The 26,374-nt window shown below is 36.0% G+C and overlaps 1 protein-coding gene across 10 annotated transcripts in view; it reads left to right on the forward strand.

The window, feature by feature from the left end:
* The window catches only part of SORBS2 (sorbin and SH3 domain containing 2), a 153,738-nt gene that overhangs the window by 77,801 nt on the left and 49,563 nt on the right, over window positions 1-26,374 (forward strand). For 4 of the 10 annotated variants that reach the window (XM_082759334.1, XM_082759340.1, XM_082759331.1 and 1 more), the window contains 7 exons: window positions 1,487-1,579; window positions 3,608-3,634; window positions 4,637-4,761; window positions 5,688-6,305; window positions 14,347-14,826; window positions 18,946-19,090; window positions 21,457-21,632. In XM_082759334.1, the coding sequence (XP_082615460.1) occupies window positions 1,487-1,579; window positions 3,608-3,634; window positions 4,637-4,761; window positions 5,688-6,305; window positions 14,347-14,826; window positions 18,946-19,090; window positions 21,457-21,632 (1,664 nt within the window). The remainder of the gene's footprint in view (window positions 1-1,486; window positions 1,580-3,607; window positions 3,635-4,636; window positions 4,762-5,687; window positions 6,306-14,346; window positions 14,827-18,945; window positions 19,091-21,456; window positions 21,633-26,374) is intronic. The other 6 variants (XM_082759338.1, XM_082759339.1, XM_082759332.1 and 3 more) reach the window with 4 other exon arrangements.

Raw genomic sequence — 26,374 nt, forward strand, 5'->3', positions numbered from 1 at the left:
GCCAACATCAAGTCTCCCTGGAATTGCTTCCGTTTCATGTCTTGGAGAAAATAATACAAGAATAGAAAATGTGATTTTAATTACCATTGCCATGCTATGTTTATGTAAGCAAATTAAAACAAATGTGCAGATTTGATAACCATTGTTTTTGTTTCCCATGTCCAATACCAATAATTAATTCCAGGTAATGTATAGCTTTAGACTGTTGCTGCCCGAAATCAGCTGGCCCTTTGCCTTGAGACTTGGAACTGGCAGTGATTCTGTAGAACCACTTACACTTGGGGCAGTGCCTCAGATGCTTGTCAGCATTACCAACTGCTTCATGCATATCCCTGCTACTTGGGGGGAATGCTGGAAAGAGGAAAGAAACACCAGCAGCTCACTTCTCTTGGAGACATGGGTTAAAGATGTCTCTGTGGCTCGAATTACTGCTGTCATAGGAAATACTTTCCACTAATAGGTTGCAGGCCTCCCTTGAGCATAATTTGATAAAACTCGGTGTCTCAGGACACAGATCTAAAAAGCATTAGGGCCTCTATCATAGTTGTAGTTCGTGGCCTACATGAAACTTCAGTAATACCAAATATGAAAATTAAAATAAAGACAATATTGAAGAGCATTCTAGTTAAGTACAATCAGGAAGGATATCTATTACCTTTTATAACTATGATGGAGTTGGAAAAGCTAAGTTGTAGGAAAGCCACCTGCTAAAAACAACAAAGTGCAACTAAAAACAGAATGACAGCCCCAGGGGAGAGAGGAGCAAAGACTAAAGAAAGAAAGAAGTCAAGCAAGATCCAAAATGAAGATTTTTTACACTTCTAGCTGTTCAAAGGGATTTCAGATTTAGATTTCAAGTCGTTCCCTCGGGATATTGTTAGGTTCCAGACATACATGTGTTTATCTTCCATTAAATTAAAGAGAGAGAAGGAGGGAGGGAGGGTAGGGAGACCAAGGACATTGAACCAAAGAAAAAAGAATGCATACCATCCTTAATAATTTTGTTTCTTGAGTTTAAAGGATCTGAAGGGCTGTACACAAGTACTTTGTCAGCTAATGAATATAGGCTTACGTTTTATGAATGGTGTCTTTATAATGCAAACAATGAAATTATTTTACAGTGCAGATTATTGATTATTACTCTGGAATGCTTAATCCTTCAACTTGATTGCTTGTTTGTTTTTTCAGTAATTAGACACAATTAAGCAGTCTTTCAGGCAACAGAACATATGTATTTTCACAGTGGATTAAGTATTAAATATTTACATTCTTTGTTTATACTATATGAGGTTTATTGTTGTTTAAACCTTGTGAAATTCTATATATTCTGCTAATCTGTGAAACTCACAAATTTACACATACCTGAAGCAGTTCCCTAACTGCATGTTTATTTTCATGTATGTTTGGCCTATCTCACACTGTGATATGTTGCATGTGCTTGCTTCCTTTGTCTGGGGCTCGTGTCTGTATTGTTTTGTGCTTCCAGATAGCGGTGGGTGTGCTCGCAAACGTGCTGCAATGTCTGTCACATTAACAGCTGTGAAGAGGGTTCAGAGTTCTCCAAACCTATTGGCCTCAGGTATAACAACTAACCAGAGGGATTCTACTTCTTAATGGCTTTCTATAGCATTACGTGTCTCTGCAATATTACTCTGCAAGGAGAAGAAGGGTAACCGTATTTTCTATTCCACTCACAGGTCTGTTACTAAGCTCTGCAATACTCAGTGCTCTTTAAAAAATAGTTTTCATTTATCATTATCAAAGCTCAATAGCCATTAATGAAAAAAATAAATAGACAGGAAGACTTAGGAAGAATAAGTTATGTATAAAATTAACTTTGATACATATTTTGGGCCTCATGTCCCCCATTTTATTTGCTTTTTATAAAATAATACAGCATGAAAAATAGACTTTGTTTATTACAACTTGCTTTAAAAGCAGCTTTCAAAATAATATGTTGTTGTTGCAAAATGATCATCAGAAGTCAGATAAACTTAAAAATATTTCTGATACTATTTTTCCTAAAAATGTGTAAAACAATAAAAGTATGCTGAATGTTCAGCAGAGAGACAGGGCTGTTTCTTAGCAGTACACCTGTCTGGTTTTGCAACATGAAATGGGTATCAGCTGCCCAAGTTCACTACTTATTAAGAATCAATTATTCATAAGTACAAATCATTAAAGCATCTTGAGTGGTGTGGACTAATTTACACCAATATGAACATAAGTGTTCACACCAAGTATCATATAGGAAGTTGAATAAAGAATGAGCTAGAAAGTAGTTGCAATATAAAGTCTTTGTTTTGTATGTCTTTTATAATATAAGGGTACTCCCCAGGAATAAGAATTCTGATGGAATTTATGAAACAAATCAAAAACTTGGTTGCAACTTCCTGTGGGTAAGGATGGTAGGAGGGTCATTGGGATTACTGTGCAAGGATTCAAGAAAACATTGCATCCTTATATCTTAGCAATCCTAATAGCTTTTTATTGTTTAAGCCTCTTAATGTCTTGTGTCACTGCACTTAAAACTAGTGATGGTTGCTATAATAATAATACTATAATCCTAGTGGGTTAAGTTATTGCACATTATAAGTTATTTTTAATTTGTTTAGAGTGGTAATAATTCTAGTTTGTTCAGGGGAAGAAAAAAAGCACTGATACATCTACAAGTAATCCAAGAAAACACCAGAATTTCATATCTATTGTGTGCTGGCAGTATGTATGTGTCAGTTTCAGTGTTTGCTTTGAAGTGATGAAGAAAGCTTCACACATTCTGGTGTGAAGGGGGAGGAAAATCCTGACAATCTGTAGACATCTTTCTTGGTTTTGAATTAAACCTTTCCAGCTGATCTTAAAATAATGTTATTTATTTAGATACCTAGATTTTAGATGGTAGCAGATCACAGTATTTACTGGGGTAAAAAAAAAAAAAAAAAAAAAAAAAAAAAAGCAAATATTTATTTCTAATAGGCTGTCTGAAATAGTAGTGATTAATTAACAGTAACAGCACACTGTAGCCTTCTGTAGACCTTGCGCAGTAAACATTAGTATCTATGATATAGTAATATTGAGACATACTTAAGTAAAAGAAGGGAATTGTATCTATTGAAGACAGTAAAGATAAATATGTAGGTATGTAATTCTCAGTAAGTTCCCTAAGATAAAGCCTTGCTTTTTAATTAGCCCAGAATTCAAAACGATTAGTTAATCAGTGACTTAAATATCTAAATGAATAAATAAATTTGATGAAACAATGTGCACCAGATGTTCTGCTGTTTTTTAATTTTTTGGTGTGATCTTAACATGTTCACTAGATCACTGATGAAATCTAATTCAGTAGTCTTATCTGCATAGTCATGGCAACAGAACAATAAATGGAAGCAAACATATCCATCCTGGCACCACTGACTACTGAGTCACTGTCATCTTTTCGCAAACCTACCTTTTGAAATTAACCCTGTGAGCCTAGCTGCATGTTAAGACACCCTGATTATTTACGAGCAAGGAACATGGAACTAGATGCAGTTTTGTAACTGGAAATGTTGTAATTCTTACAATTGATTATTTTATTTCTAACACACTGATATTGCTTGTTTTTTTTTAGGGTCTGATTCTCAGTCTCCAGATTCAGGTAAATAAAATACTGCTATTTATGCATCAGTGTAATACTGCGTAAGTAGATGAAATATAACAATCTTCCATTTATTTGATTTCATCACTCCATACATCTGCATTCTTTAAGGAAAGCACCAGTCGATTTGTAATAATAACTACAGGTGGTTAAGACCTCAAATTAAGGTCTTATTTGGGAAGCAGTATTTCCTATAACACTGTGTGTGTTGTCAGAAAATGAGTTGTGTGGGAGGATACAGACTGCTAATTTGCCACCTTTCACTTCAGTGGCACTTGCTATTTCATTTTTAGTCTCTTACTCAGGATTACAAGTTCTGCCCACCCCACTTAGCAGCCTGCTCACATAATGTGTTACTTTTCCCAGCCTCTTTCTTCAATATTTTGTCTTCAGATCTGTAACTTGTTGAGATAGGATAATATCTTCCCCTATATTTGAACAGTGTCTTGAGGGATGTTCAGCTCTGATGATAGACAAAACATGGTTGTTGGGTTGGAAAATTGAGGTGTTGTTCAGATTTGAAAATAAGATTGGAACAGATAATCAGGTATCGAGGTGAAATGGCCATGATAGAATAATTTTACGTGGGCTGGGATGTTTTTCAAAAATCTGACACAGCTGTGAAGATGAAGAACCTAATCTGTAGAAGTATTTCAGTCAGCCTTAAACAGGGTCTGAAACATCAGAATCTCAAAAGGTCTCCCAGGGCTAAAATCAGTATTAATGAATGTTGTGGGGAGCTACCAAATTGCTACCAACAGTATTGTCAGTCGTGAGTTTTCAAAATTTTAAAGATATAAAAAGTTTGCTAGTGGCAGCTTTAGCCTTATTCTTATCACTTTCACGGTGTTATCAGCAGCAATGTCAGTTGTGTAGTAGATTAATTTCCACAGTTTGCTTAATAGTTGGGTTGATATGATGATAGCAAAATATAGATCTAGTAACCAAAAGAAAAAATATATATAATAATAATTTGATTCTTTTTTTTTTTCCTCACAAAAGCCTGGAGATCTTACAATAGTGGAAGTAGAGAGACACTGAATGGAGACATTAGCAGTTCATCTCTCACAGCGAAAGGTTTTAGAAGTGTGCGGCCCAACCTACAAGATAAAAAATCACCAACTCAGGTAAAATTGAACACACCATGTTTCATTCTTTAGCATTTGTGTGTGAATTGTTTTTTGTGGGGACACCATCCTGGTATCTTCTAGATAGTGTGAATATGTATGGGTGATTACAAACTGTTTTGTTGTGTAGATAAAGTATACTCTGCACAAGATGCGTGTCTGTAGGTTAATTACCAGAAATTGCTTTCTTTGAACAAGATAGCCAGCTATAAAAAAAAAAAATAAAAAGTCAAACACAAATAAAAGCTTTCCAGGAGTGTTCCCAGACTTCAAAGAATACTTATTAATGTTTTACACTCCAGAAAAAAAAGTCAGTTATCAAGATATTGGAGGATAAAAGTTTATTAATTATAAGATGTTTCTGCCTGTTTTGCAGAACAATCCAATTAGCACTAAAAAAAACACAACTTTGAAGAATATTAATCTGCCCAAAAAAGGTCAACATAATGTTGTCAATACTGTTTCTGTTACTGTTTTAATTCAGCGGTTTAAGAGGCCTGTCTGTTGTAAATGTGTGTGTTACCTGTGAATAATAGCTTGTCATCTAAAATCATGTAGTACATTTTGGAAATGATTTACATATCTGAACAGTTTCACATTAATAATTTTAATTGTGTAATAATTTCTTTTTTTTATTATTTAATAAAATAAAGCCTATTTTGGCTTCCTTCTGAACCCAGTCTACTCAGTGAGCAAATGGAACATCTGGTTTTCTAAATACAAGCTGTACAGCTAGAGGTGGTGGGAACCTGAACAATTCAGTTTTCTATTGAATTGAACAATGTTGGATGGAACCCGTAGTTCTTAGTTTTTTTTTTATTTAAAGATAAAAGTAAAACTGAGTTATATCTCCTGCTAACATTTACTTTCTTTCTGTTTCTTCTTCAATGTTATTTTGCTGTGTGTGGATGCTTTTGGCAAATAAGGCACCTCTGCCACCCCCTAGAAAAGAAAGTTTTCAAAGAGCGAGAGTAACTAATCACAAGAACGGAATTAATCTCCAGGCAGTAACAACTGAGCCAGATAAACACCTTCCCACAGATACTGGCTATTACACTAATGAGAAGTCTGTCCAGAACATAATGTCTTCTCAAATATCTAACACAAGTGTGTCCTATGCACAAAAAATCACTAAACCACTGACCTCAATCTCCAGTGCAGGCACAAGCACAGTAGCTGGTATTAGTGCTACTCTCCACCAAGGCCAAAGACAACAGACTCAAAAGCGGAGGGTATCTACCCTTAAATTAACCCGGACACAAGACTCAGCGAGTAGCATTCATTGTAATACACAGCAACAGCTCAAGCCTGATGAAGTGCCAATATTTTCACAAAGGCCTGTCTCACCTGCCTGTAACCCCATGCCTGAGATACACACAGCGTCTCTTTCCATTCAGATAGCTCCCATCCCTGACAATAAAGCAGAGCCTGAAATCCAAGAACATCCACCTAGTATTTCTCCAGACACTTCAAAGATGTCTTCAAAGGATTTGGGACAAAAGTCTACAGTTCTTCCTTCTTCACAGGCTGCAGAATGCCATGTGGTATATTTAATTTTTCCATTTTTTATTTTAGATCATTCATGAATCACTTAATAACTTTGTTTAGTTATATTATCAAAGTTAGACCTTTTGTTTTCTGGGTAAAACTACCTGTCATGTGGATCAAAACAGAACTGAAAAAAAAAAAAAAGTTTTTGGAAGGGTATTGCAAAAAAAAAAAAAAATTTGAACCCAGCTGAGCTGGAAAGTAGACTTCCTTGTTCCTCTGTGAGTACTTTATGGAGTGCAGATGCACAATAGGAGATTAGTGAACTGTGGGTTTAAATGATCCTTCCTAGAGAGAAAAGCATTAAAGCATTGTGTTGCCATAGGTACTGTGGAAGGATCACATCTGGACAGAGTGTTGTTTTGTTCTGCAAATGCAGCTCTGGCGGTTTCCTAGGCCCACAAAAAATAATTTTCTCAGTTCTTTCAGCAAGGCTAGTCATTGCCGTCTCCTGTGACTCCTGTGACCTGCGCAATAGCCCTTTTCTTTATTTTTTTTTTAATTTAATTTTAAAATTTTTGATTTTAAAATTTTTATATATTTTTTTTTTATTTTATCAATCCTTTTTTTTTTAAAAAAAAAAGGATTGATAAAATATTTTTAAGTCAACTACACATACATCAAACATCACAAGGCAATGTGCTTCTTAGTCCCTCTGATTCTTGCAAACCCAACGTGTACTGAGATGAAAATTCTTTGTTAGTTGTACAGATTTCATCAGAGAGAAATGGGAATACCAAGTACATAGTCTAGGGAAGAAGCCAAAGGTCTCACAGAAGTGATTCTATCTTGTGTTTAAAAAGATGCTATCAAGTATCATAGTAAATAAGAATAGGAACATCACTTCTGTGTGCATGTCAAATAATCTTGGTCTTTTTTAAAAGTCACCTGTGGGAGTGAGCCCAGATTTCTCTGAATCATATTTTGCTGTGTACCAGAGATACTAATTATGGCAAAGATTGTGTATGGTTTTTATCTATTATTGTTTGTTATTTTAAAGATACAAGTTTTTGAAGCATTTCTGAAACCTCCAGTAATCCCAGAGTATGTGCTGAGAAAAAAAAAAAAAAAAAAGGAGAACAAACAAACAAACAAACAAACATTAAAAAGCATTCATGAAATCTGAAGCAGAGATAAGCTTCTATACAAAAACTGATGAACAGAATTTTACTTTATTTCTGGGTTCCTGGTAATATTCCTCTTAGAGTAGATAGACCAGATGGAATACTAGGGAGTGAAGGGTTGTTAACATTTTTGAGGAGCAGCTGTTTTTAACATGTTCAAGATTGTTGGTTTGGTAGATAAGAGTCATATCAGGCTACTGGGGAACTATAGCCTATACTGAAAGACTGCCAGGGAGCAGATAGCTAGGTCTTAGAAGGGATCAGAAAAGCTTCTTAGGGACTAGAGGTGTCTGAGCCGGGTTTATTGCTGTTCTGAAAGGTACTGAATCAGATCAAATCAGTCTATGAGCAATAAGACAACAACAAATACATACCTGCCAGAAAGAGAGTTCTGACTAAATTGTTATTTATGCTCTGTATTACCTAGTTAAGATTGTTCTATTTTAAAAGTTAATTATTCTATCTACTGCGGTACTAGTTTATCTGAGTTTGAAGTGCCTTCAGTTAGATCTAGGAGTTGCTATACGTCTAAGCATATCTGCCTCACACCTTTGTCTCAGTCAGAAGCATATCTTTGTTTATCTAGTCCTACTGAAATCACTGGTTTTAATTGAAGTAAACAGGGCAGAGTCTTGGAAACCTGAAGTCCACTGACAGCCCTGGAGCTGTCAATCGTAGTAAAACGTCTGGTTCTTTCAAAGAATCACACTCAACCACACTTCGGAAGCCAAAAGTGTCTGCATTAGCTATATTCACCTCTTCTTCAACTCTGGGTGAAAATTCTGAACTGAACAAAGCTCTGTGAAACTATATGGCTACAGTTTGCAATGCTGCTTTTGAATTCACTCCATTAACCAATGGAGGCACGTAAGGCTTGCAATGAAATTTGTCCATAAGATTAGAGAGAGAACTAGTGTCAAAACCATTCTATTGGATTACACAAATTAATTTAGAGTATTTAGAGAAAAACCAGTTGCTTTACCCTTGAGAAGAACTAGTTCACTACCTACTGTTTTTATCAAGTAAAGTAAGTCAGTTCAAGCAAGAGGTACAGTGAAGAAGTCATGTCAGAAACAGTAACAAAGGCTAAGTAAGAGCTTTTCATGATAGATAGGATAGGTCCAAAAATTACAGGAGGCAGGCTTGCAAGCCTTTTAAATGTGGGCATCAATTGATACCATCAGACATAGTACAGGCATAGGTGTAGTCAATAATACTTAAGCATTTGTATGTTTTATTTTCACTTTAAAATGGTTGTTCAGCCTGTTAACAATATGGTGCATTATATATGCTAAGATAAATCAGTGTCTCTCAAACAAATGTGGTCTTACAACAGCTGACAGATATTAAGGGAAATACCTTTTTTAACATCCAGACTAAAACTCATAATTGCCAGAATGATCATAAATAACTCATCTTCTAGCTACTTCTTTTTTTATTTAGAATTTTTAAAGTCAAAACACACTTTGCAGTTTCTTTTTATTTTAGAATCTGTTTTAGTTTCATGATGAGCTGACAAAATTCAAAACTAGCTGTAAATTGTTTGACAATTCTACATTTATTTTTCTGTATTCTCCTTGCTTTCAGTGTGTGGGAAAAACAATAAGAAATCTGTCAATTGGCGTTCTTTGAATAAAACAAGAAAATTTGAGCTGATCACAGGGATCATTAAGGAATACACGCCTTTCAGGATGCATCCATTTATTGTTCTTTTGCCTGCAAAATTCAGCTGACATCATCCGTGATGCTCAAAATCAAAATAAATTCTAAACATTAGTATGAACAGGTGTATCTAGCATCATGGTCAAGCCGTGGAGCCAGTGGTTTTTGCTAGGTCTGTGTTAAAATACATACACTGAAACTAGAGTACAAGTCGTCATGTAAGATGTTGCAAAATTCTGCATCAGATTAGGTCCCAAAGCCAAGAAACAAAGGCTGCCACTCTGTCTGAAAAGATTTCTGACTGAGAACTCTGATTGAAATCTTGGATCTGTTCTATTGGATGCCAAAAACTGTGATCTATTTCTGTATCTCACGGTATTGGTAGAGTTTACAATTTCTCTCACAGAGACAAATTAAGTATACTATATATTATAGTATTTTCATTTTTGAAATAGTTTTAGATTTGCAAGCTCTACATGACTACACAGCAGTTAAATTACTCTTATATAAGCAGATCATAGTCTGTCAATTCAAAATTTTCTTTTTTTAGGGATGCTTTTAGACAGTAGATAAAACCTACCGTTACTGTTTAAAGCTGCCTTAGGAACTCACAAAAGTATATACATTCAGAAAGTTGTTTGTTATAAAAACAAACAACTCTCCCTCCCTCTGCAACTGGGTTTATATATATGGAGAAGAGTGAGGAAGATTGGCTGATCATCACTTCTTAAGAGGTGGTAAATGAGAAATATTATGTATGTGTGGGTACCTACATGCATATGGCACACGTACATCTATATGATGTCACAAAGCGTGCAAGGACACAGCCAACTATAAAAAAGAGAGAGCCTGTATGGCCCAACAAGTTCATGCATGACAATTTTGTAATATTCTTCAATTTTTCTCATTATGTCTGTGCTCCTATTTGCACTTCATTTCAGAGCTCATCTGCTGGAACTTGAGGAGCAAGCAGAAGCGTGGTATGACTCACCAAGTGACATTTTGTAAACACTCCTACTCAGAGAAGGGTTAAACCCTTGAAAAGCATACATGAAAAGAGAAGCATTCAAGTTACTCAGTATTGTGTTTTTAGGTTTTTTGTGTTTGTTTTTTTTTTGGTTTACTTACAGTCTTGAGAGATCCTGCTACTCTGTACCATGCTGCATATCTTAATCTTTTTCAACAAAAAAAATAATATTTGTTAATATGAGACTGATGGAAGTAAGTTTTATTGTCCAAGCTTCTTATAAGTAGAAGTTCTAAAGTGATGGAAGAACTCTGAGCTGCAACTTCTGAAATAAACACTTCATATTTTTATCTTCATTTAGTTCCTGCTTTTATGAGAGCTATCTTGTTCTAGATACTGCTCTCTAAAACTGAGGGTGCAAAACATTTGCCCTGGTTGCTTGAACTCCACAGATGGTGAACACTTGGTTTAGTATTGGTGTCATGGATGAATAAAGGCTACTGTCTTAGAAATTTCCTTGGCCAGCCTTATAGCTGTAGATAAGTGAATCTAAGAAAATGACCTATTATTCAAAAAAATTTCTGAACAGCTTTATCTAATACAGGCATTATTGTATGGTAGGTATTGACAATGTAGAAGGGAGAGGAGACCAGTTTTAATGTTTTGGGGACAGACAGCAAGCAAAGAAAATCCAACACATAATTTTCTATATCACTAGTGCATTTTTGCACAAGAGCTGAATAGCCTTCGTATGTTGAGTTTTAGAACAATAGAGTTACTTAGTAAAAATGGACATAGGAATGTAACTTGCAGCATCAGTTTGGACATTTTGACATCAGCTTTTATCAATAAAAATAGAGGTATTTTTACCCATTTGTACAAATGTATGGGTTTAATTTGAATGTTAACTACTAAACTCTGCTATTTATTAACAAAATGAATTTATTCACTCATCTTTGAGTCTCTGTATCTGTGTCTTGACTGTTGAAGCAAGGCCAGTACTTTGGTGTCATGAGTAACTTTGCAGCACTCCACAAATCTTGTGTTAATATGATAGAGGACAAAACCTGTTCTAGTCTGTCTACTTCATGAGAATTGGGTGGAAATTTTATGCTTCAGGTGTGACGTTTTAATATTTGGTGAAAAGTGAACATTTCTGAAGACCAGCTGAAAGCTGTGCTTAAGACTTTCAATTTGTTCCAAGACTGTGTTGATATTTATTTCTCAAGTGTTGCTCCACAGCCCAAGATAATTATGTAGTCTAATGTTTCATCATTCTAACAGATGAAATACTTGTTTGACAGTTAATCCACATGACTTCTTATAGTATTTCTTGGGCTATGAAAATAGCAAACCTAATTAGAAGCACAGTGGATGGAACTGGTATTAAAACTTGAGGTTTTTTGAATGTATTCAACCTTGTTTTTTTCATTTTTCATGGTGGTGAAGAATATGGCTTAGCAGTAGCCAAATGTACCTGCTATTTAGTGCTTGCCAGCACTCCATGTTGAAAAAGACCAGTTTTTTAAATGGTTTAATCAGTTCACTTTAAAATATATATATATATATTGTTTTCAGCCACTTTTTCAGCCACTCTTTGCCAGAGTGATGATTACATCTGTGACAGAATTCTGGAACCAGCCAGAATACTCAAGTTTTTCTCTACAAAGCTGAGAAACTTCATATTGAGAATCAGTACCTAGAATGGCTGTGTGCCTTCTACCAATGTTGTAAGAATCATAATGTTATATTTTATTTAAGAATTTGGCTTGATGAAATCAGCTATCATTTGCCAAGCAAAATGTATTTAATTATTTAAGAATTCCATTTCACTTGCTCTCTGGATGCACCCTGAATATCTTTCCTTGTGTTGTCCATCCTTACTTTTCTCAAGCATGCAGGAAATCATCTCAGTTTGAAGCCAGCAAGCTTACCAGGTTTCCTGAGTCTCCAAAGTTACCTTTTATTTTAACAATTCAGAGATCAATTTAGTTATTGTAGCACAGTCATGCAGCTTTTCTTCTGGGGATACTGAGAGGATATCTGGACTCAGGAACTTCAGATTTTAATACACATAATTGCATTATCTCCTGGTTTGTGTCATTCACTAGAGATATTGAATTCTGACTTGGATGTTGAAATACACCATGAAGGATAGTTCTGTTTTACCTTTATGTGTCTAACAGTAAAGTGAAATTACTGTTACATGTGTACTTAAATGCATAGATCTTAAGCTCCTGATATGTTATGCTGTATGACCAGCTGTTTCACAACATTTTATGATTGCTTTTCATTATATTTTAATTTGAATATTTGAAGTTTAAGTATTTATTTAATTTGATATTTGAAGTTTCCATTGGCAAATTAGTTATCTCTAAAAATGTTGTTTCTTTTTACAGTCATCCATTTGATTATTGATTTTTCTAAATCAGTAATTTGTTTAAAGTTACTATATGGAAAGATTTTTTTTTTAAGTATTAGATTTCAAACATTGCTTATTGAAATCAGATTATATCTGATAAATAAGATTTGAATTTTAAGCTGTTTGATGATGTGTGCTTTTATTTTGTTTGTTTTTACTGTTTTAACTGCAAATTTTAACAGTAGGTTTTGGCTCATTTTGTGTACTCAATAGGTCCTGTAATGCCAAACAGTTCTTTCAAAGCATGTGGAACAAGTGTTGGGTATCTCTTCATATGCTGAAAATCCTTTTCTGAAGTGCTTATTCATAGGGATGGTCCTGTTGACCTCAGCAAGACTATTTGTGTAATTTTTAGTTGATCTCAGCAAGGATTATGGAACTGGACCCCCAGTGATCTCTCACAAGTGGCAAAGGCTGGGTTGTGTTCCAAGTCTTCTATTAGGGCTTTACAAGATATTTTCAGATTGTGGATTAAAATGCCAAAATGGCATTTTAATCTGATGGTTTAAAACATTTTTGAATGATTAGAGTTAAAGATGTCTGCATATTTCAAACACAGGAAAAAAAAAAAACATTATCTTCAGTAACAGTGTGATATTTGTGAGTAAATGTTTTTTTTGTTTTTTTTTGTTTTTAAGTAGTAATTGCTGCATGTGGTATCCTACTGTCCTCTCCTTTAAATAAATTTTAATCCCAAATGTTCTTGCCCTGCAGCTATTCCAGAGCTTGTTAGCTCTGTCGAAAGTGAAACCACCAGTGCTGAAGTACTTTGACGTATTTCAGAAATTGATGGAAAGCTTGCAGCTGATGGGCAATATAGAAAAATTTGTGCGTCTGATTAACAAAGGCTGGACACCAAGATGTTTTTCATGTATCTTTAATTCTAAAACAATTTGTGGATACTAAAAGTCAGTTTCAGGACTAGTTTAAAACCAGTGTCTTGTGACCGATTTGAACTATCAAAACATAAAGCTCATAATGTGTGAAATTTCAGAAGCACTTTTTTTTTGAGGATATTCCTTTATGCTTTTAAGGAATGGTGATGAAGCCAGCCAAGTAGTGTGTTTTGTTTCAGTGCTAAATCATCCCTGTCCTGTTCTTGTATTCCCAATCATTGTTCTTCCTCAGATTTATACCAGATAGTTTAGCAATCCTTGTGTCCTCTGATGTTGAAATGGTTGATATACTTACACCTTATCCAGTAGGCTGACAGGGTGCTTCCAGAGTGCTTGGAAATTCCAAGATCATCCAAACGTTACTATCAGTGAGGCAGTGGAGAAGAAGTATTCAGTCACAAGAGCAAAAAAATCCACAGTCTATTGCTTGTGGGTCATGTGCACATTCAAGACAAGCATTTCCATTTAGCTTGCAGTCCTGCCCATCTGTATGTTACAGTTTCAAAATGATACCCATCTTTTGATTTAAAAAAGGAGCAACATTTATGGAGATCAGGCTCACAGATGCCTTTTTCCTTCTACAAAAAAATAAAAATAAAAATAAAATATTCTCTAGCCTCATATTTATGTATAAGTATAAAATAGTGTGGCCCTATTAATATATGGAATATGTTGTGGAATATTCGTTCCATATATTCCAATATATGGAATATTCATCCCCAAAACACTGTGGTTTCTGGCATTGCTTCCACTAGTATTTGATGCATTAATTTCTTTCATGTTTTTCTGCTTTAATATAGAGTATGGTTGATTTATTTCCTAATCCATGTGAATGTGAACTTCCTAGGCTTGCTGAAAAACTTACACTTTTGTAATTCTCCTACACACAGCAAGAGGCAAAGGGAAACGTTTTTATTCATTTGGTAATCTGTTTCTTTCTTATTTTTTTTTTCCCTCAAATCTCAGCTTGGAAACCAGAAAGTAACTGCCCCTGTGATGGAGGTAAATGCTTCACAGACACACAGACAAACAGCAACAGAAGCTTCTCCACTGCCTCTTCCTCCTCCTGTGGTACCAGTTAACAGAGCCTCTTTCTCACCAGACAGTGGCACCCATCTAGTACCATATTCTTTGCCAGCGCTTGATGACTTTTTGCCTTCACGCTTTTATAAAACCCCAGCCCTTTCACAATTTTCATATAAATACCCATTCCTAGCTTCTGAAAGTATTATCCACAGGAACGAAACAGCCTCTGTAAGCACAGATTCTGCCATGAGTGAGTGCTCCTCCCGCACAGTGAGTGAGTCCTCCACAGCCATTCTAGATGAGCTGCAGACTTGTAGCTATGATACTACTGACTGCTCTGAAACACCTTCCCCAACCTTGAGCCAGATGTCTGCTGTGTCAGATGGCACCACCTTAACCAACACTGCTGCCACTTCACATGTAATTATCCTTCCTTTTTTCCTCCTCCTTTTTGTTCAAACAGGTTGTCAGAGGGGAAAACAATTCAGACTTGTCTGTTATCCCATTACATAGACATTCATCTATGACATTCAACTAGACATTCGTCTATGTAATTCTGTTAGTTTTCTGGGTTCATAGTCTGAAAATATGTTTTGTAACAGATGTTTAAACAAATAGTCTGCATAGCTGATTTGGTAATAGACAGGGAAATGGGACCAAGTTGTTGCACATGTATGTGGTCAGCCAAGGTGTACTGAACATTTTGCATAGAATAAATGAGAGTAAATTCAAAAAATATTCATTCCCAATGCATTAAAAGCAAATGGTCTGTAGCTTTTGTAGAGGTATGTTTAAAATACTGTTAATGATTTACAGGTTTGTGGAGTTGGGGCCTCTTGGCTACCACCATTTTTTGGTTTATACTGAGGTAGAGATTTCAATAATATAACTTGTAAATTCGTAGTAAATGTTGGCAATATTTAACACAGGTTTTTTCCCCCAGCCATAGCCACTGACTGCATGAAACTGATTTTCTGTCCTCTAACTGACCTTTCCCTTAAGCACTGTTTCTTACAGGAGTGAACTTCATAAATAATCTTCTAGTATCCAAGTGTCCTGTTACTTTCCTCTCAGTTAACTCAAGGAAAACAGCAGCATGCAATTACCTGTTCTATATGTATGTTCATTGTTCTGTACCTTAGTACACTCACATATGGGTAGAGAGAAGGCATAGAATTTGGGTCAAATCCAGATCACTTTTCTTTTGAAATTATCTGCATGACCAAAATGAGTCAGAACAGAGTCTTCATTAGTATTGAGCAATTTATTGCTGAATTACAAAACTGTGAAATGTTCTGAGACCTTTTACTGGGTAACAACAACATTTCAATATTGTACAAGTACTTCAGCATGCTATCATTTTCCAGCCTAAACAGAGCACTTGGTAGGCTAAAAAGAACGAACAGTGTATGTATTTTTTTTCATTTCAGATACATTTTCTAAAATGTAGTTTTAGCCCAAACTTGCACATAGGAGAGTCAATGATTTGTAGTCAGTTCTGTGATTGATGTTTTTATTAACAGGCACGTAAAAGCTGGTGTTCCTAACTCTTGTAACACAGCTGTGAAGCCTAAAATTTTGTAAAGTGTCAATACTGTTAATCTGCATACTGTCCAGTAGTTGTAATCAAAGATGCTATGATCAATATAGAGTGTTATGTGTAAATAAGGCACAATCACTGCAGAGACATCTACTAGCTATGCGAAGCATGGAACATCTATATTTTCTTCTAACCTCCTTCTAAAATAATCAGCTAACTGTATTTGTTTTCTTTGTAAGCTAAAGAGAACAGTCCTTCCTTTCTTTCCTTTTTTGGGTAGTCTCCCTGTAAAGGGATCTATTATGGTCAGGTTTGGCCGCCATTTTCTCTCTTAGACATGGCCAGGCAGTGTTGAATGTAACATGGTTCACCACTTATGGACAAGAGAATGGATGAGTCTCCCACCAAAGAACAAAAAGTCCTAAACAGTCATCAGAGCCCTACAGAGAGATTAAAATGATGGCCAGACCCACCTCTGCTTTGTGCAAGAGTCTTTGTCTCCATACCTCTGTACACAAGGGCCAAATGATTGTAAATGCATCTATGAAATAAGAAAACGAGGGGGAAGCTGGTGGCACACATATACGTGTATGTCTGTTGTTAGTGGCTCTATCCCTGTATTATCTCTGTAATGATCTTCATTCTTAAAGGAGACTCTGGTTCATTGTGTAGATGAAAACCACTGAGAGAGCAATAAAAGCAATATAGTATTGTGCAATCCAACACTGTGCCTACATAAGATGGAGCCACAGTTTCAAAGACCAATTTAAGGATTTTTGTTTATTATTGACATCCTTAGTCAAGAAAGCTTAGGAGAAAAAAGATTTTACAGCTGATTCTCTGAGAAGAAACAGCATCAGTCCCAAAAGCATCTTGAAACTTCTCAAAACTATCTTTTTATAGTTAACCCTCCCACCAGTCCAATAAGTATTGGATACATAAATTTAACAGTGACAACAAAATATATTTTGGGGGGAAGGTAATTAAAAACTAAAATATTATACTATTTGAGTTGCTATCCTCTCTAAAACCTTTAGGACCAAACCCAGAAATGTTATATGTGGTCATTCCATGCCTATACTATACTTAACTTGATGTCCATCAGCAAATTGTGTACATCTTGTTTTCATAATACTGTGTACCACTTAGTGTAAGAGCCTTACTGTCTGAGTTGGCCATTTGGTAAAGCACATCACACAAATGTCTTCATTTTTTTATTATAGAAGTTTATAGGAGTAGCTTCCTGTTCTACAAAGAACTCACACTAGTTCTCTCTTCTTCAGAGAACCAAATGCCATAGTAAATGAATAAGAAGTTATAAGGTTGCAGACATAGCTGCACCCTGTCTTCCCTTGAAACAAGCTTTCCCAAAAAGACAAGGTTCAGAAGAGGACAACAGGTGAACCTCTGAACTAGTGTAGAGATGGTTGGCCTCACTGAAGAACCTCAGCTGAAAACATTACTTCGTAGCTCTTGAAATGCTGGCCTTGAGCTGATAGAGCACCAAGTTCTTTTGGAGAATGGTGTGAGAAAAGCCAACTTTCCATTTTGGTTTTTGATTTTATTAATTATAAATTTATAAATTTATAAACATTTATTAATGTTTTATTTAAACACAAAAGTTTTGATGGAAACATCACAACACAACTTTTGAACTCACTTCTAACAGGCATCCTTAACATGTCAAATCCCTGGATGCATCTAGGAGTTCACATGATGCTTGTATAGGAGACAATTCATTTCTCTCTCCTACCTACTGGAGGCCAAGATGTTAAAAAATTACAAATCAAATGAGCAGCCTACCAAACACAAATATATATAAGAGGTCATGAACTATTTCATTTTCAAATGTAATAACAATATGCTATGGATTTTAATTAGACTTTTGCTATATTAAACTGGGCAGTTTGGAACACTCCAGATGTTCAGACTTTAAAAGAGTTCTGCATGAAGAGATGTTTTAGAAAGCTTCCCTCCCTTTCACTTTTCTCTCATTTCGTTCAATGTGCTTTCTCACTGTCTCTGTTTTGATCCTTGCACCGCTCCCCATAAATGCGCTACAGCCCAGGTGTGGGGGTTCAAAACCTGGGGCGAGGGAAGATCGTTGTCAAAAATACCTTTTGTGACTAACAGCCAACTGGCTTTTGATGTTGTTTTACTGACAGTTTGCTTAGCTCTCCCATTTTATTTATTTGTTATTTGCTGTCATGGCATGGTTTTGTTTGTAGATTTGTGTGTGTGTGTGTATCAGTGACATTTATTTTTGCTGTGATAGATTACACATCACCATCCTGTAGTCACTCCAGCTGGCTTCCATTTTCTAAAGCTTTGGCTCTCTCACTTTTGCTGCTCCTAATGAGACTTCTCCCTTCAGTCTGCTCAGAAGTCCCCATTAATATCAATGGGGGTGGAGCATGCGGATCAAGGGAAAGCGTCTGCTGGAGTGAGTGATCTGTGGCAGGCAGCCTTTGTCACATGAGGAGAGGAACTTTTATTCCCGTCTGCATTTTATATTGATGTCAGATCTGTGCAGACATTGTTTGTGCAGCTCATCTTTACTGCCTCAACCCTGCTTGCTCCTTCTGTCACCTTCCCATCTTCAGCATGCTTTCAGAGGCAGCACATACAAGGAGGGAAGGGGGCAGGTACAAGCCATATATAAATATATATATATATATATATATATATAATATATATATATACATATATATGGCTTGTGTGTATATATATATATATATATATTATATATATTTTATATATATATACACACATCTGCATATATATACATATCTATACATGCATATATATATATACAAGGAACACTTTCTGTTCCCCACATGATGAGTTTTGTATTACAGTGAATGCAGATGCAATAGCGGCTAGATACCTGACAAGTGGAAATTGTTGTGTGGATGACAGTCTTACATCACTCTTTGTTTGGGATGGTATTCAGAGGGCTTTGTGTGTGGTTTAATGGGATATTGTTTTGTTTCTCTCAGGCTCAGATCACAGTGAATGGGAACTCTGGCACTGCTGCCAGCCCAGTGAGTCACTTTCAAAGGCCTTTTTCCCCTTCTTCAGCTTACCCTCCACCAGCTTCTCTCAATTCCAACATTGTTATCATGCAGCATGGCAGGATGATGGGTAAGCCTTGCACAGAATGTTTGCTTTATACATTACGCAACGTATTCCAATTCATGTGGCCAAGATTGCAAACAATTGCAAAGTGCTTCACATCCATAATGAAGGTATTGTCTATTCATTTACTTTGGGAATTAAATGCAAAAAATAATAGCATTTATTGGTAGATATAATTTTGCTCCTGAACTGGAGTTACTATTAAGTTTTATTGCTTATCCTTATGTTTGTGAGAGTGACCTCTTGCCACTTTTCCACTAGCTTTCCTGAGGAAAGAGAGCATATATTAAAACAACTCAACCTGTACAGCCCATTTCAGGGTTTGCCCTCTTTAAGAAATCAAGGACCGACTTTGTACATTACTTCTCGCCACAAATCCCATTATCTTCAGTCGAAATACTGCCAACAAAGGGGGGGGCTCTGGGCTTTTAGACACCTAAAGCCATGTCAATTTAAAATTTGTTTATGTATTTTGTAGGTCATTGTTGTGTTTGGGGGGGGGCGGAGGGGGTTGTATCTGTTTTTGTTTGTTTGTTTAAATACTTACATTAGCCTTGTAACAGAGCTTTGCCAGTACAATCTCGTTCTGCAAGTACAATCATTTGCTTGCTGCTTTTTCTACCAGTGTTTGCATATTCAGATAAGAACATACATGGTCCAGGATCCTGGATGTGGTCCAGAAGTTTACTTTTTTTGTTCTACATGAAGGGAAATTAAATAACAGTTCTGACTCTGAGACTTAGGGCTTAGGAAGATGTTGCTGTCTGTATCTTATTACTAAATGCCGTAACTGTACATACGGGTTTTTCCACATCCTCAAATACTAGATTCTTTGACTGCTTCCAGGTTGCTGAGCTAAAGGTATATCAAGGTTTAGAAACACCTGCAACAAGGAAAGTGTTTTCCTATGATTCATACTCTTGTATGATGTTGAAGTTCTGTGGTCCACAATAACAGTCTGATTTATTCTCCTTGCTTATGTAAAAATCTGACTGATGGCCTCAGTTTGAGGACTACAGAGAATGAAGGATCAGGTTGCAAATGTTTTCTAAATTTAACTTCATGCATTTTGGGAAGAAGGCCCAAGTATTCAGATGTGCCACACAGAGTTGCCCCTCACCATATATGTGTAGCACTGGATTATTTGCAGGACTTCAAACTTGAGTAAACAGCTGAAATAGTCATGCCAAATCCAGCTCTCTGCAGTGAGCAGAAATATTAAAATTAAAATCAGAGCATTCAGTCACCAGAGCTCCTTTCACTGATTTATATTAAAATTCAAATATTTTCTTGAAAATAATGTCACATGAAAGGCCATCTTAATGTTCACCAGTAATGTTAGAATAAATGTATTTATTTTTTTACTCCTTGCATTAATGTATCCTGTGGTTAAAATATCTTGTGGGCACTGTACCTGCTCTTGAAAAAAAAAACAAAACAACATCGTTTGTCATAGCAACCCACTAATTTACTGAAACATACTGCTTGATGGAGTAGGGCTTTTCTTCCTGCAGAAGGAAAGTCCATCATCTAAATTGTCACATGATGCATCCCAGCAGTGTGGTGGGCTTTTTTGTTAAATAAATGGCTCCCTCTAAGTTTTAGAGGGAGATGATAGTATTGGCCTTTATTTTTATTTTTATTTTTATTTTTTTTAAGGAGGATTTAGGGAGAGGAGTAGAAATATTGCAAACCACTGTGAACCAGCAGCAGTCTGCACAGTTCACAAGTTCTGTAGGTGGATCCTAATGCTGCTCTATAGGTGCCAAGTTTCTGAGGTCCATTTATTTGGATTATCTAAGGAGCTACTTAAAAAAACAATATAACTTTAGCAGGCAAAAATTGTACATAGGATGTTTTTGTGTGTGTGTGTTTTGTTTTGTTTTTTGTAATTCAAATGCATCAAACTTTATGTCTCTAAATACATTTCATCTAAGTCTTTGTGGAGATCTTGTTGCAATGTATTGCTGTACTTACAGAACAATAATTTTCTATATTTGCTATATTTGGAGGAGGAGAAGTTCAGAAATTCTGTCATTAGTATAAAGGATGACTAGGAAAGGTGCAAGAGTTTATAGGAAAAAAGTTCAGCTCCCACTATTTCTCAATAGATGGCATTGGGTTTGTGGTTTTTTTTGCTTTTTTCCTGAGCAAGATGCAGCAAAGTACATCTTGTCTAACAGCCTAATGCATAAATAATTTTATAATTCATCCCCAGCTAAGATGATGGTTTTATGAAGTGTTCTATATGTATGTGTTTTTTAATATTGTTGTCCTTCTTTGTAAAGTATACAGAAATTAGGAAGTGTGTTACAACTGCCAAGTATGATTATTATATCGTTATACAATATTCTGTCGTGTTATCTTTCCAGAGTCCGCAGAGACATACTCACAGCATGTTCAGAGTGTTGGCAGCAGCAGCACCACCAGTACAATACCAATCTGTAGATCTTCAGAAGAAGAAAAAAAAATTACAGTCATTAAAGCTCCACATTATGCAGGGATTGGCCCGGTAGATGAATCTGGAATCCCTACAGCAATTAGAACGGTAGGAAATTCTGGGGAATCTGTGTATGAACTCATACAATGAATTGATTGTTGGTAATGGGTTTTTCACATTCTTCCAGTCTTATATAATGAGGAATACAGCATGCGTAATCAGGCAGCTCGTGAATATAATATTGTGTGCTGACGGAAAAGGAGAATGCTGATGGGAGCATAATTGGGAAACTTCATGTTTCTAGTTTAATTAGAAGTAATCAAAATTTTGTGTTTCTTTCTTCAGTTGTATTCCTTCCCTTTTGGAGATGTGCAATAACTGTATTTGTGTTGTTGTCATTTCTAAAGACAAGTTCATACGGACTATATTTCTGTGTGAGTGCAAGTACACATGTATATGTGTATACATATATATATAAATCTCACACTTCTGCATTTTGGGGAGCAGTGGTTGTCATTTGATCAGTGTAGTATAGAAACAAATAGTTTCGTGCAGATAATAATCTAAGTGATTGGTATTTTTGCAGAAGTACAATATATGATCATAGTGCCCGTGGCTGACATATAAATGAACAGTGTGGAAAACTTTTCATCGTGACTAGCCCAGTTTTGATCATCTGCCACTAGTCACTGCTTGAGTGGTCCCGAGATGTCGGACTGAAGAGTTTTGTTTTCATTGTGCTGAAGCATTCTTTCCATTCTGCTGTCAGGGCAGCCTCTTCTGGCTGGTCCAGAGAGCACAGTGGCAGCTGCACTAGGTCTGTAAGGAAGTGCTTACTGGCCTTCCCAGCTGGAGAAGTGCTGTGCTAGACGGAGAAAGAGTAAGAAGAGTGGGAGCCAGGATGAAAGCAGCAGAGCCCTTGCAGGTGAAGTCTTTGTGAGGTGCCAAGGATGTAGCAACTGTTGGATATATCTTCTCTGCCAGTACTGACTTACGGGGCTGTGGTATAATTGCCAAGAACCAGTTCAATGGATTGAAAAATTAGGGGGAAAAGCAGGAACTGGTGGAGAAAAGCAATAGGAAAAATTCAGAATAAGTGGTAAGCTGGGGACAATTTTGGTAAGAACGGGGGGAAACTGGCATTTCTTGCTATATTTTTTTGTGTAAAAATAAGACAATCATAATCATTTAAAAATGAATACAATTCTTTGCAATAATGCTCTAGCTTCCTACCCCTTCTTTAAGTAAATATGTCCCTTTGCTTTATACAGGATAAAGTCATTGTTTCTGTTCTTTTTTCTTTTTTTTTTTTTTTTAAATAGCAGATTGCTCTAATAGGGTGCATATTAGTTACATAAGAATATAACAGAAATCCCCCTCAAGTGCACTTAACAGAGTTGGCAACTTGCCAACCTATATTTAACTTTCAGATTGTATGGTCTGATACTCTAAGATTTTCTTCTGAAAATGTAATGTAATTTGAATTAGGACATTTTTCATCTGGATTAGCTTTTCATCTTTGGTTATATTTCAATTTCAAAATGTCTTGCAGCTTGTAAACTTAGTGTTACAGAACTGATTCTGATGATGAGGCATAGGATTATGCTAGCATGTCTGTGTCTGTCTGTCTCATATGCTATTTTGTGTCCTTACACTGCTGTTTTTTTTTTTAAGATTTAGCTGGACTTGAGGTCATTTTCAAGATATTGATTTGAGATTACATTTTAAATATATGCAAGTGTATTTGAGCCCGTAGTACCCCAGTTATGTGAGAACAAAGGTGATATAGTTGTCAGCAAAAGACTCAAATATGCTGCACCTTGACATCTCTCAGAAGTGCAGTACTATGCAGAAGCATGCAAAAGTGCTATAACTGCACTTCCCATGAACACGAGAAGGTAGGATATATCACTCACTCTCTGTCCAAGGTCAGGGGAAAATCCAAATAGGAATCTTCTCCCAGAAAGTTCAGATTTACACCATCTAAAGGGAGAAAGGTTTCAAATTAGTTGAGCTTATGGTTGCATGCAAAGTTCATAAATTTCTTATTTTTCCATCTCAATGAAAATGGCAATATTCTATTAAAAAGCATTAAATGCAGATTCAGAGGTGATAGGTAACATATACAATGTGTTCTCAAATGGTATACTACTCAAAGGGAAGCTTTTAAATAAGAATTTGAGAGTATCTGTATTCCAGACTTGGAGAGCTTTTCAGAAGTAGAGATTTTTCAAGTTGTGGTGATCTCCTGCAATTCTGTCTTTCCCCTCAGAGCCTGGTTAGTGACAGCTGTTCATCCAAGGAAAGCAGTGATGTTACCTTCGCTTTCCATTCCTGCAAACCCTTTGCCCAAAGGTGCTGAGAGGGGAAGGGCTGCTATAAAGCTGTCCCTTCTCTCAGAACCTCCATCCCATGTCAGCATGTTACCTCTGTACTGCTTTAGCTCCTGCCAGCTCTGGGAAGTGCAAACCCAAAGCCTGAAAATTCAGATCATTAAGTTCTGCCACCGTGCCAAGCCCTGCCCCAAAGATGATGAAATTCCAAGGCTTTAAAAATGAAGTCTTTGAAAAAGAGAGTAAAAAGCTGTTCACTCAGAAAAGCAGTCAAATGGCAACACTAGACTTCACCACTGACAGTGTCCTATGAAAGGAAAAAACAGAATCACAAAAAGCAGTATGACTGCACTGCTTGAGACTATCCAAAATGATTGATTCATGTCTAACTATCAAAATTAATCTGTGCACTAAAAAGGCCTCTATTTAATAAAAAAAAAAAATATAAAAATCAAGTCCCATCAGATTTCTTTTCTGTAGTTAGTGATGTAACATTTCATCTAGGAAAAACAAAACATACACATGCACAAGAAGTCCACTGAAAATCATAAATACCCACGAATTTCTGCTTTAATTGCATACTTTCTAATGGATTATTAGAATACTGCAATGATTATGGAGTCTCCTAGGTACCAACTGCAGATACTCCTTATGTCCTCCTCATGATATTTGGCTGATTGTTCATTCACATATGGTGATAACGTGTTCCAGCCTTTAATTGCAACCACCATAATGTATGCAAAGCAGGATGTCATCTGAATGGCTTGGTGCATTGTGAATACAGCTAGTTCCTCAAACAAACGTTGGCATGTGGGATTAGTGAATATAGATTGAGGACACATATTTTAAAATTAATTTATTCTATTCCTGAACTAATCCTGTCTGGTTTATAATGTAAAGTCAAATAATTGGCTGAGGCTTTAAACCCAGTGATGAGGGATGGGGCGGAGGTGATGAGATAACAGTTCAAATGATCAGAAAGGTGTTGGGAGATTTTCTGCTCTAGTTACATGGCAGCTTCTCTATAGCTGCTCTCTGTGTGGAAGCCTCCTGTGGATTAGTAGAGGACCTGACAGATTAGGAGGGCATGGCAAAGATATATCGATGTATCTTTGTGCCTTCACAAACAGCAGTGTCAGACCTGTTGTATTTTTGCACTGTTTCCTATCTATTCACCTACCACTGGTTCAAGCTCTTTTGAAGACCCTTCTTGGCCCAATTCAGTCAGAGAGGAATGGGATGGTTATAGGTTTATACTGATGTGTGAAATGAGGACCATCATGGAGGTTAACCATATCAGCATAAATTCCTTCAAAGCTGCTGGATTTGCTTGTGAACTTTTGAGCATTTATGATCTTGTAGGAACAGAGTTCTGCTACTGTACATGTTTAAGGGAAACAATGTTAAAATGGTCCTAATCTGCTTCTGAGAATCTTCTCATTGACAGAAGTCAGGAATGTTGGTAGGTACAGAAGGCCTTGGTACAAAACCGTATCTCCTTCATCCCTGTCTTGCAGTCAGGTCTGGGTAAAAATCATAAAGTGCCACTTAAATTTCTTTCTTCCCCAACAGACCTCTGAGTTCCTCTGCCAACTGGTAGCTCTTCCTTTAAACGTTTGTGTTTTTTTTTTAAGTCATTTAGTATCAGTTTCATGAGAACTGATGTTAATTCCTCAAAATGGCAATTTTCTTCCTAGTTCACAAAAGTTAACAAAACAGATTATTTATACGCAGTAACTTTAACAAATATTTAAGGCAAAAGTGTGATTCAGTAAAGATGGCATTGAGCCAGGTGAACATACTCAGATCTGTAGGCTATTTTGTAGAGAATAATAATACGTGGATTTTCACTTTTCATAGTAAAGAGAAGTAGGCAGTGTGACTGCAGATTTGGCATCAACTAATGCAAGATCCCTCCATAAGAGGGATCCTTTTAACTATTCCTTTGCACCATTACATTCTAAAATAATTTTATACATCTGCATTAAAATTTTTGCTTTTCTGACAACAGTGGAGAAACTAAAAATACAGAATCTGAGCAGAATAATACTGCATATATGTTTGCCTTCATGTTACCTCCTTTTCAGAAGCACTGTCATCCAATCTCAAACAAAAATAGAAAATGCAAAGGAGTAAGAGATAAAACAATTAGAAACATGGTCAAAAGTTGGTGTCAGGAGAGTCTGGAAACTTTTAGACTGCTTAGTTCAAAATAGTAAAGACAACTAAAATTTAGTGAGTGATGTTAAAAGGTATATTGTTTCTCTTTTCTCAAAATAGAATAAATGAAAATTAAGTTGCCCGGAAAGGGAAATTAAATACTGTTTGATTAAATACTACTGATTAAATACTGCTTGTTTACAATCCAAACATTAATTCTTAAATATAGTATTGCCTTAATTCTTTTCTCAGTAGTATTCCACAGTATATGTGCATCATTTAACAATTGCATTTTGAAGATAATATAAGCTGGAAATTGCCAGGAGTTAAAAAGAAACTCTTCTTGTAGGCTTATCA

The sequence above is a fragment of the Aythya marila genome, assembly GCF_965140915.1.
Source record: "Aythya marila genome assembly, chromosome: 4".
In the NCBI taxonomy this organism is placed as follows: Eukaryota; Metazoa; Chordata; class Aves; order Anseriformes; family Anatidae; genus Aythya; species Aythya marila.